The sequence below is a fragment of the Nanorana parkeri genome, unplaced genomic scaffold (genome assembly GCF_000935625.1).
Source record: "Nanorana parkeri isolate BGI_ZX_2015 unplaced genomic scaffold, ASM93562v1 scaffold1923, whole genome shotgun sequence".
Lineage (NCBI taxonomy): Eukaryota > Metazoa > Chordata > Amphibia > Anura > Dicroglossidae > Nanorana > Nanorana parkeri.
The window spans coordinates 32,677-44,568 of record NW_017308191.1 but is presented as its reverse complement, the minus strand read 5'-3'; the positions used below and the strand labels follow the sequence as shown (position 1 = coordinate 44,568).

At 43.2% G+C, this 11,892-nt stretch overlaps 1 protein-coding gene across 1 annotated transcript in view; it reads left to right on the top strand.

Annotated features, from left to right (window-relative positions):
• Positions 1–6,109, top strand: part of LOC108800117 — an 11,968-nt gene extending 5,859 nt beyond the window's left edge. The window contains exon 6 of the mRNA XM_018572062.1: positions 5,988–6,109. Within this exon, the coding sequence (XP_018427564.1) occupies positions 5,988–6,109 (122 nt within the window). The remainder of the gene's footprint in view (positions 1–5,987) is intronic.
• Positions 6,110–11,892: the final 5,783 nt, after the last annotated feature.

Here is an 11,892-nt window from a genome sequence, read left to right as displayed (position 1 = left end):
CGCCCATTTGACATTCTCAGCTGTCAAATGCTATTCGTGAGTTTCCAAATGCCATTCGGGTCTGTGAGCCGAGGTGTCGCATGAAAAGCATTATCACACCTCGGCTCACCGACCCGAATGGCTATGTGGAACTATTTCAATAATTGCCTAGAACTGAACATTTTCAGGTAAAAGTCATTTGAAATCCTACGATTGACATGTAGAAGTTCTTCAGAAGTTATTCTCTGCTATTCAGAAATAATCCCAATTGTTACTTGAAAGCTTTGCAGCCAATTCGATTTTCCCCACACATTCCTATTGGCCAGAGAGGCTGCCTATCATGGTGGTGGGCCAATAGTAATGGAGCAATGGAAGGACCAGGTAAGCTTCAACACTACCCAGTATGGCATTTCCGAGGCAATATCACGGAGTTTGCTGGAAAAACAGTCACCCAGGAGGTTCCAGAATTTAAATTGTTTTGCAGGGAAGAAGCTGGCCTTTCATTTTCTTCTGGTTGTTCTGGATTGTAGCTGGGATCTGGATCTCTGGAGATTTCTTAGAGTTCTGGGTGGAATGAAATCTCCAGTCTTGAGGTCAGGTTTTGCCGGTGATCAGATGGCTGAGAGCAGCCTCATTAAGAGCTCAGACCAGAGCTCAAGGGAGGAGTTGGTGTGGGCTGCAGATACACGAGAACCAAGCCTGGTGTGGTATGTGCTGGAGTTACATGAGGAACAGCCTGGGAGGCTGGAAGGTTTGGAGAGGCTGGGAGAGCCAGGCACACAAGGTGTGTGTTGTAACTGAAACTTGCTAAATGGTACAGAGTATTCCTGAAAAGTTTTTGTTGAGGAAAACAGTAAAGTCCTGGCCCTTGGACACTGTGACTGAACAGGACAACCTGAGAATGGTGAGATAATCTGTTTGCTGAAGTACAAGCATACTGTATGTTGTACTGCTGAAGAAAGCTATATTATGTTGGACTTCCTTGGTTGTCTGCCTTTGAAAAAATAAAAGACTGTTCTTTTTCTGTTAACCCGGCTTTGAGACTGATCCTTAAGTGCTCACCATATGTGCTAAATTCCCCTACCATCACACCAGGTATTCCCCCCCCCTCCCTGCGCCTTACCAGGCCACATGCCCTCGGCATTGGGAGGGTTTCCCCATGCCGATGGGGACAAGGGCCTCTTCCTCACAACCCTGACCCGGTGGTTGTGGGGGTCTGCGGGCAAGGGGGCGTATTTGCATAGGGGTACCTCTTTAATTAAGGGGGCACCCAGATGCCGCCCCCCCCCTTTGTGAAAGAGTAAGAGGTATTTGCACCCCTACCCATTCACTAAAGGGTTAAATAAAACAGTTAGTAAAAACTCCAGACTTTTGATAAAATCCTTTTAATTGAAAAAAAAACAAAGCCAATTTTTGACTATACCTTTAATTAAAATTAAAATGGCTCCATCGATGTAATCCAGCGTTAATCAGGATGCATGACACCTGCCAACCAGCTGCAATAAAAAAAAGTCCCACCGCACGTCGTCCGAACCCGTCGAAAACGCGCCATTCCTGCTCGAAAGTAAACAGATGGGCGGAGCGAGCCATGACGTCACGGCTCGCTCCGCCCATTTGACATTCTCAGCTGTCAAATGCTATTCGTGAGTTTCCAAATGCCATTCGGGTCTGTGAGCCGAGGTGTCGCATGAAAAGCATTATCACACCTCGGCTCACCGACCCGAATGGCTATGTGGAACTATTTCAATAATTGCCTAGAACTGAACATTTTCAGGTAAAAGTCATTTGAAATCCTACGATTGACATGTAGAAGTTCTTCAGAAGTTATTCTCTGCTATTCAGAAATAATCCCAATTGTTACTTGAAAGCTTTGCAGCCAATTCGATTTTCCCCACACATTCCTATTGGCCAGAGAGGCTGCCTATCATGGTGGTGGGCCAATAGTAATGGAGCAATGGAAGGACCAGGTAAGCTTCAACACTACCCAGTATGGCATTTCCGAGGCAATATCACGGAGTTTGCTGGAAAAACAGTCACCCAGGAGGTTCCAGAATTTAAATTGTTTTGCAGGGAAGAAGCTGGCCTTTCATTTTCTTCTGGTTTTTCTGGATTGTAGCTGGGATCTGGATCTCTGGAGATTTCTTAGAGTTCTGGGTGGAATGAAATCTCCAGTCTTGAGGTCAGGTTTTGCCGGTGATCAGATGGCTGAGAGCAGCCTCATTAAGAGCTCAGACCAGAGCTCAAGGGAGGAGTTGGTGTGGGCTGCAGATACACGAGAACCAAGCCTGGTGTGGTATGTGCTGGAGTTACATGAGGAACAGCCTGGGAGGCTGGAAGGTTTGGAGAGGCTGGGAGAGCCAGGCACACAAGGTGTGTGTTGTAACTGAAACTTGCTAAATGGTACAGAGTATTCCTGAAAAGTTTTTGTTGAGGAAAACAGTAAAGTCCTGGCCCTTGGACACTGTGACTGAACAGGACAACCTGAGAATGGTGAGATAATCTGTTTGCTGAAGTACAAGCATACTGTATGTTGTACTGCTGAAGAAAGCTATATTATGTTGGACTTCCTTGGTTGTCTGCCTTTGAAAAAATAAAAGACTGTTCTTTTTCTGTTAACCCGGCTTTGAGACTGATCCTTAAGTGCTCACCATATGTGCTAAATTCCCCTACCATCACACCAGGTATATCAACACTTGACCCAATCAAAACATCCTGGTATTAGGGCAAGGCAAGTCGAACTAAATGCTGCACCCCCGGGTGTTTTCCTCATACCAGTCAGCAGTTTTTTGTCTGCTTGAAGTTTTTTTTTGTGTTCAATGACAATTACCGTATTTTTCGCTCCATAAGACACACTTTTTTCCCCCCAAAAGGAGAGAAATGTCTTATGGAGCGAATCCCGACACATGCAGTTTCGGGCGCCGGGCGAGTAGTAGGAGCCATTGCTCGTTTAATACGAGTGATCTAATGAGATCACTCGTATTAAAACCGAGCAGCGGCGGCGATCGAGATCACCATAGAGCAGACGAAGAACGGATGTTCTTCGTCTGCTCTGTGTGATCACTGAGACCGCTGTAATAACAGCGCCACCTGTCTCAGTGGTCACTAACTGCAGCTTCTGTCACAGAAGCTGTCACAGAAGCTGTGACAGAAGCTACGGTCTGTCGAGTGCACCATAAGGCACACCGGACATCCCTGCGTCCTATGGTCCCGTGCGTCTTATGGAGTGCAAAATACGGTATTTATTATTCTTTATAGATGTTAGAAATATAACACAACTTGTGAGTGTTATTAGTAACTCTTTTATTACTTAACACTGTGTGTCATTTACAATTCCATTAAACAATGTATTTGTATTTTCATACAGGACATGTGTATACAGTGACAGAAAAAGAAAATATACCATTGGAGAAAGTTAACTAGAACAGCAATTTCCTTAAATTAACAAAACCTGGAAATACAGAGCACTCTGAAACGATTACAGAGCCTAAGGGCTTGAAAGAAAAGCAAGGCAACACCGCCAATGACGAAGATTGAACTCGACGGACTTGAGTTTTTTTTCAGTCTGACCAACTATGTGATAATCAGCATGGAATCACATTCTTCCCATTTCCTGCTCAATTTATCATTATTATTTTACACCCAGGAATGATGAACACAAACTAAGGATTATCATTAGAGAAGATGAGACATCTATAGTTCTGGTGGCCAACTATGTCATTACATGCCGCTGTCATCGAGGTTGAAATATTAAGAAAATATCCTCAACAACCAAATCTTTGTCCTACTATTTCAACCAAATAAAGTCCAAACTCCCTTATACCCCCCATTACATGTACTGTGGAATGTTATCTGTCATGTAACGGTGAGTTCTGTGGCATGCCATCAGCTTCCAAGAATGCGTCTGCCATCACGACCATTAGAAAGGTGGGAAGTTTACATTATTGGCGGGACTGGAGGACCTGGGACACACAGGAATAACTCTGCTGTTCTACTTTAGATCATTATTGTATCATTATCATCATTGTTGTTCTTTTGTTATTACAATCTCCTCATATTTAAGCAAAACTTTACACAAGAGTCCCTTGACTAAGATCAGGAGATTGTAATCAGAAGTCTAGCATGCAAGTCATTTACAAACAAATGTGTTTTTCTGCTATCTTAAACCAGACCTTCACCCCCTTTGACAAAAAAAAAAATCACAGTAACATGCACCTCTGCATGCTGATATGAAAGCGTCTCACATTTATTAGTTAAACAAACTTGTTTTGCTTATACTTACAATGACTGTTTCTCCACTTCCTGGTTGAGTAGGGCACTGGTGATGCAGCCTTGGTCTCACAGATGCATCCTGGAAATGCTACATCACCAGTGCCCTCCTGGGAAATTGTATCTGTAGACTCCAAAATTTTAGGGGAAAGGCATTTTTCGAATGATGTCACATGTTCCAGGAGGCAGACCCAGACTTGCAATAAGTAAAGGAAGTTAGATGCATCTGACCTTAGTGAAAATGGCCGCTGTGTGAATGAGGAGGAAAAGAGAAATAAGGTATGCAGAGAATAAAAAGTTGGCAATGATCTAGAAGTATGTGTGTGTAGATTGTCATCACTAAACATTTCTACTTGTGTCTTTGTTGTCATTTTTAAAGATAAGGGTGAAGTTCCTCTTAACGGTTTGAAACACATTTCATAATGAGCATTTCCACATTTCTGTTTACATTTTGTCAAAAGTATAGAAATTTCTGGAACTCTCTTGTGTACCCAAATGCTTCCTCATATAAAGTCTGCCAGTGTCTATATTCTGCCAGTGTCTATATTCTGCCAGTGTCTATATTCGACCATGGATGGTCAGGACTTTAGGTCACCTTCTCCAAAACCTTATTTGGACACGGACAGGTATTGGTAACAAAACCACAAGAAAGGTGTAAACTTATTTAAAACTGTGGTTAGGAGGTGGTCATAAGTAAGTTAACCCTCGGAAGGAAATGTAAATGTTCAATTGGTCATTTCATCTTTGTAACTGCCCATCAAATGATGTGCCTAACTAATTATGTTAATTTCCCTGCCTTACAATCTCATGTATTTACTGTAACAAACCAGAACAAGTTTCTGTTTTTAATTGTTCCTACATGTGTGTTAAAATAAATGTTTTAATATCTGACAATGAGGAGTCCGTGTTCCTGGACTTTTGAGCTGAAAAAGCTATATTATAAGACAGCCAACACATTAGGACCATACTACTTTACACTTCATAAAGACTATGGTGGTAAATTTATCAAAACCGAAGCAGACAGAATCTGAAGCCACTGTGCCCGGCAACCAATCAGCTTCTATCTCCCATTTTCAAAGCTTCACTGAGCAGTTTGAAGAGAGAAGCTGATTGGCTACTATGCGCAACTGCTCCAGATTGTGCCGTGCCTGCAAAATAAAATCTCTGCCACCATTTGAAAGGAGGAGACAGATGGACTGTTACATGATGAAGGTGGAGCCAGTTCCCTTACAATGACAAAGCTTGGGGGCTTCATGGGATATGACTGTGACCAGTCTCTGAGGTTGGGTCCCTGAACGGTGACCCCCTGCACATCTGAAATGTAATGTATGGTGGAGACCTCCCCCTGTCCCTGTTTTATGAGGTGTACAAACCCCACCTGTCAGTATTACCTGTTACTACTTATTATAATGTTACCTTTTGATGAATGTGATGCGTTCATATTTAAAACTGAACTCTGACACAAAAACTTTATGAAAACGTATTTCTCAATGGACACAAAGAATATAAATTCACTTTGTGTGTACTAAATACCTTGTCAGACTAGGTTATTACCTTCTAAAAGGAAGTGGAAACATCGTCGCTGTGCATAGCCTGTGTAGAGTGCAGAGCTGTGGGAAGGACCCAGCAGGCTACACCCACTACAGGCTGCCTGCAGAAAAGGCGGTGGAGACAAGACCAGTCTATCCAGATCAGACCTAGATTACTGTGTAGGATGCCATGATATACCTGGATTACCACAGTGGACGCTGTCATATACCTGGATTACCGCTGGATTAGGCGGCCGGGACGCTGTGATATACCTGGAACGCCTAAGTGCCAAAAAGTCCTGTTCATCACGGAATTTACAAAATCTGCAGCTTGAAGCTAAGTACTATTTTAGTGTTTCCTCTCTTAGAAAGCATTACATGTAATAGCAGGATAGTGTAGTGCAGGGGTGCCCATTAGGTAGATCGTGATCTACCAGTAGCTCTCAAAGCTGATGCTGGTAGATCACGAAGGGTGTGAATGGCGGCCCCTTTATTACATTTTCGTATATTTATTTAGCTGTGCACACATGATTACCGTATATACTCGAGTATAAGCCGAGATTAGCCTGAGTCTGCTGAGCCCAGCTCCCCGACACCTTTCTGGTGAATTCTGGTGTTTGAAGTGCTATGTATTACATCAAAGAATATTAGTTTACACAGCTTGTTCACTGCACTGTTTGCAAAATACAGCAATGTGTGCCAGGAGAGAGAGCGGGGAGAGACAGACAGGGGAGAGAGCAAGGAGAGACAGCAAAGAGAGCAAAGAGAGACAGCCAGGAGAGAAAACGAGGAATGACAGCCAGGTGAGAGAGGAGAGACAGCCAGGAGGATGAGCAAGTAGAGACAGCCAGGAGAGAGAGGAGAGACAGCCTGGGGAGCGAGGAGAGACAGCCTGGGGAGCGAGGAGAGACAGCCTGGGGAGCGAGGAGAGACAGCCAGGGGAGAGAGGAGAGACAGCCAGGAGAGAGAGAGCGAGGGAGGTTTTTATTTTGTTGGTAGATCTCATGTAGCTTGTCATTTTAAAAGTAGATCTTAACACAAAAAATTGTGGGCACCCCTGGTGTAGTGGGTGAATGTGATTGTTTGTTTGTAGCAGCCTGTATGTATATTTGTTTTTCCTGTAATTAAGTTTGTACACGCAGCATTTTCGCCAAGTAAAGTACTTTAAATGTTACTTGGGTCAGTTTCCTTGAAGCTTTACTGCAAGAACAGACAACAAAAATACAAAATTAAAGTTTTGCCAAGCATTACACCTAGGCTCGTCCTTGGGATACTCTTACGTCTCTGGGATTTGTAGTCCAGAGCAAAACACCTGGAAATGGTTAAAGAGTTCTGCTGGAACTGTTTGTCCCACATTAGGTTCAGCTGCAAATCCTGGTCCGGCTGTTGTCAGCTTCACCCGTGAAGTTTTCTGGCTTGGTCGGGAAGGTGACAGTTTTGAGCTTCTGGACATCTTCCCAGAGCGCAGCAGAAAAACAAAACTTTGGACATCAAATTTGGTCCAGGCGATTATGGTCTAATAAATTGGGAAAAAAGGTTGTCAGATGCCAATGTGAAAGTGGCTAGCTGAATGGGGTGGCAGTTCTCCTTGAGGGAAAGGGTTGATTTAATTAAGACCTACCTGATTCCAATGTTCTTGTGTGTATGCGTTGTCTGCCTCTTTCCAGCATCTCTCTATGCGAGGGTCTACAGATGTTTTTTCCAGCTGTTTTGGGGAAACAGGCTTAATCTCATCAAGAGGGATGTTACCTACCTGTCCAGGAGGAAGAGTGGCCTAGGGATGGTCAACCCGATAGTCTTTTTCTCTCTGATGTTACTGAAACATAACTTTGGTAATATGTTAGCAGAGAGACCGCCTGGATGGCTGGGCATTTTCAGGTCCTGGTTTAGACCCTTTTTGCAAGACTGGTAGAGTGGTGGGCCAGTGAAAAGCCTGAGGGTGAAGCATGGTGTGCTCCCTACCTATGTTACTCTGTGCCTGAAGCTTCTTAGGCAGTGGAGTGTGACGGCGGAGGATATAGAGTCTCTTTCGAAGAAACTACTTGAGGGGAGGGTGGTAGACTCTGTTTTTCATTCATCACTAGCATTGAAGGATTGCCCAGGCCCAGTGTTGAGTGAAGGGTTGAGTTTGTTGAATATGGAGAGAATCCCTTTCACATTTAAGGATTTGGTCTCACTTGAGCTCCATGGCAGGATGTATGTGCGGGGAAACTTGAAGTGCCGCTGTGGATGAGAGAGGCTGTCCCAGAATGAAATGTGGGGACATAGTTGAGTCCATGGACCACTTCTTCCTTCAGTGTTCCTTAAACATTCAGGTCTATCAAAAGCTAGGGAGGTCTCTGGGTATTGCTTTTCTCGCCTGCATGAGTTATGAGGAGTGGGTGTACGGGGCATATCAGAGTCACCAGGCTTTTGATTTTGGACACTCTTTTTTTTTAGTGTAGTGGTCTGTTACTTCACTTGGAATGCACGTTGTCAGGCTTCCATCCCGCATAAAGTCCTCCCTGTAGAGGTGGTGGTGCACAAGATTCTTGGTGAGGTTGGGAAGATCTGGGGTCTTGAGAGAGATGTCAATGGGGAGACTGGATGAAGGCGTGAAGGAACATCAGGCCTTTGTAGTTGGCATTCTGTCTCTCTCTGGGTGTGTGGCTTTTCTTATGTTTTCTTCTTCACTCCCTTAGATTTTCATGGAATAGAACATTTTTGAAGAAAGACTACATACATAGGTGTGGGGAAGGTTTCTGCTTAGTACTGTTTAGTATGGTGTTGATAGGACATTTCTTTTTGTAATTAATATTCTTTTGATCTTTGTGTTTTAATTTTGGCAAAATGTGAGTTTGGTCTGAAATTCTTTTAAGATCTATGGATTATGTTTTTATTATTTATGTTAGAGTCCCTCAGGAAAGTGACTCCCAAGCGACTTGAACACTTAGGGGGACTTAAACCACTAGTGAGACTTGAACCCATGACCCCTGACAGGACTTAAACCCAACACCTCTGGTGGGACTTAGCTTGTTAAGGTTTCCTGTTATTTATTCGCACTGCGAGCTTCAAGTACTTGGGAATATAGAAGCACATGAGACGTGTATTCACTCTATATTCAAAGGTTTATTGTTAAAACAAAAGATTACATGTGACGCTAAAGGGGCGATGGTGGAGCATAAGCCAATAAAACGTCATGCACGTATACAAAGCAAATTACAATAAAATGGACCATAAAACAGCTTCAGAGGAAGTTAACAGAAACATTTCAAGGTCGTACGTTTTACACATAGAGATATGAAAAAAAAAATACAATGTACTTTTACTGATTTTACAATTTAATTTGTACTTTTACTGATTTTTGTAATTTTGTATTAAATGAATACGCTGCGTGTTTGAAGATTTTCATATAAGCAAAATTAGCAGCAGTGACCGGTCTTTATTACAGGAAGCTCCAATTCTCACACTGGATTACTGCACAGATCTGGAAGAAATACACAAAGCTCACCAAGATTCAAGAAGAGTACACGGGACTCTTGTGTTTAGATTTTGTTTGCTTTTCCCAGAGTTCAGATTTAAAGTCCAGCTCCGGCCTCAGTGACCCCCAACCTCTAATATATGTCATGCTTTTTTACTTTACTTACTCTTTTACATACTATTTTCTGATGTCTTACAGGATTGAATGCTAGCATGAGAAAACATCCATTTGAAAACACTTGGCAGCAGCAGTTCTCCACCCTTTAGTGTTCCTTAGTGAATGGCGATCTAGATATGAGGAGCAGATACCTCTCCCTCGCTTTCCTACCTGAGATACAAACAGCTTCAAACAGAAAGTGAAAACATACCTGATCCTTACCCTGGATCTTCATGCTACACCCAGATTCCAGAAGATGTCGGGCGCTCAGGCTTTGTTCCTGATTCTTCTATGCCAGGCGTGTAAGTATAATGAATCTCTTTATTATAAAGTCATGCTTGAAATGTAAAAAAAGCTGGAGAGAGATCCCAAGCATGTTGTGTCCTGTTGTCTTTTGCATGAAGTGTGTTGGGGTCCTTCTATTAGGAAGGCTTATGAATAGCCCACATGGGCAGCCAATGGTCACATTTAGGTTGTTGGTTGGAATCTAGAAGCTTGAATCTGAGCTGCAACAAAGACAATATTGTAACATTGTTTTATGAAAGAGTAAGTCTGCCCTTATTGGAATGGATCTTACTATCTGGTATAAGGGTCATCCCGGAGCAAGTTGTAGAACCACGACATGGAGTATGATACGACTGATTTGTTTTGGTTTATCGGTACCCGGGGGTTATATCTTACAAGCTGTCATTAGGTGGTCTGATACATTGTACTGTAATATCTGACACCATAATATCTTCGCAACGTCTTGATGATGAGCAACCATAAAAATGCTCCATTTAAAAAAGCAGACACCTTACTGTATTTAAAGCCCAACTGCAGGCTCAGAAATGTTTATTTATATATACTGTACAGGTCAACACATACATTGCTGGATTATAAACTACTTCAACAAATGCTATTTGCTCTTGTTGCCAAAGATAGGATGATTTTGCATACTTTTCTTTTAAGGTTTGTACTTTGCGTTAGTTTATAAAAAGAGCCGTCCATGAACCCATCGCACTCCTGACCACTTTTTCCATATAGATTAAAGTGGGTGCAGCGGTGATCAACGGATGCCAGCCGTTATCATACACAAAAAGAAGAATGGACACCGACACACGAGTTGCAATACAGATGCATCTATTTATCGATGAAAATGCAGCATAATCACACTCAGTGCAACGTTTTGGGGTCTCGCAGGATCCCCTTCCTGTCTGAGAAAGGGGATCCTGCGAGACCCCAAAACGTTGCACTGAGTGTGATTATGCTGCATTTTCGTCAATAGACGCATCTGTATTGCAACTGGAGTGCCAGTGTCCATACTGCTCATAGTTTATAAAAGGAGAACCCCAATCCGGAATTGTCTAAATACAATTATGATAATAAATATGTACATATCTGCTGCTATATTTCAGTTCTTTTGTCCAGTCTCGTGTTGATTTTTCTCTTTGTTGGTTCAGGTTCAGCGCTGAATGTGGTGGCACCCAGAACTCACAATGCTTTGATTGGATCCACCACTCTTCTCCCATGCTATTTCACGGTGGACAGTTCTTCCATAAACCCCCAGTTCCTGGCCATCTTGTGGCAATGTGGAGAAAAAGAAGTATTAAAATATAGCTACAAAGAGAAATCTTCCACCCCAATGATGTCCATCGATGAGCACGAGGCTAGACAGGGAAACGCATCACTGACCATTCACAATGTGACCATTGCTGACCAGGGGACCTACACGTGTTTTGTCATCTACAGTCCCAACAGGGAGGTGAAGGAGATCCAATTAAATATTCATGGTAGGTTAATTAAAATACATTTAAACAGACCTCTAGGTAAAGGACGGGGCCTCCAAACATGCCTACATGATAGCTATTGGTTCCTGTGCTCAAGATCACCAGAGCTTCTGCAGCCCACAGTGATTCAGACCTGATCAGAGGGCCACTGGCGGACTGCTTGCTGGGCATCAAGGATCTAGAAAGATGTGTAGATGACCAAAGTATTTTTCCTTGCAAAAAAACTTTAGACATTCTGTGCTCCCTCCACCTTCCTTCCATTCCAATATGCAGTTTGCATATACATTTATTACGAACCTGGTCTGGGAGACTGGATGGTTGAGGAGGCTTCCCTTGCACCTCGTGTCTTAAAGCCTTTGAGGATGGTGACAGAGGCCAGGCAGACACCGAGTGGCACGAGTGCCAGTAGTTATGAAACCGTGCAAGTAGAAGGGTAATCCAGAATTCAAAGTCGAGGCAAGCCGAGGTCAAAATCCAGGAGGTCAGTTGCAGTACCGAAGGAAGAGGCAGAAGAATAGTCAAAACAGTCCAGGGTCAAAAAGGCAGGCGGCAGTCAAGGCAGGTAGTTGAGGCAGGAACGGGTCAAAATCCAGGCAACGGCAATCTAATATTCAAGACAGGAAACAGGAGACACAACACAGACAGGAGCTGATAAGACAATCCAGCAAGTAAGTGACAGGCTGGCTTGGTTTAAATAGGGAAGTGAACTAATCAATTATGTCACTTCCTGTGC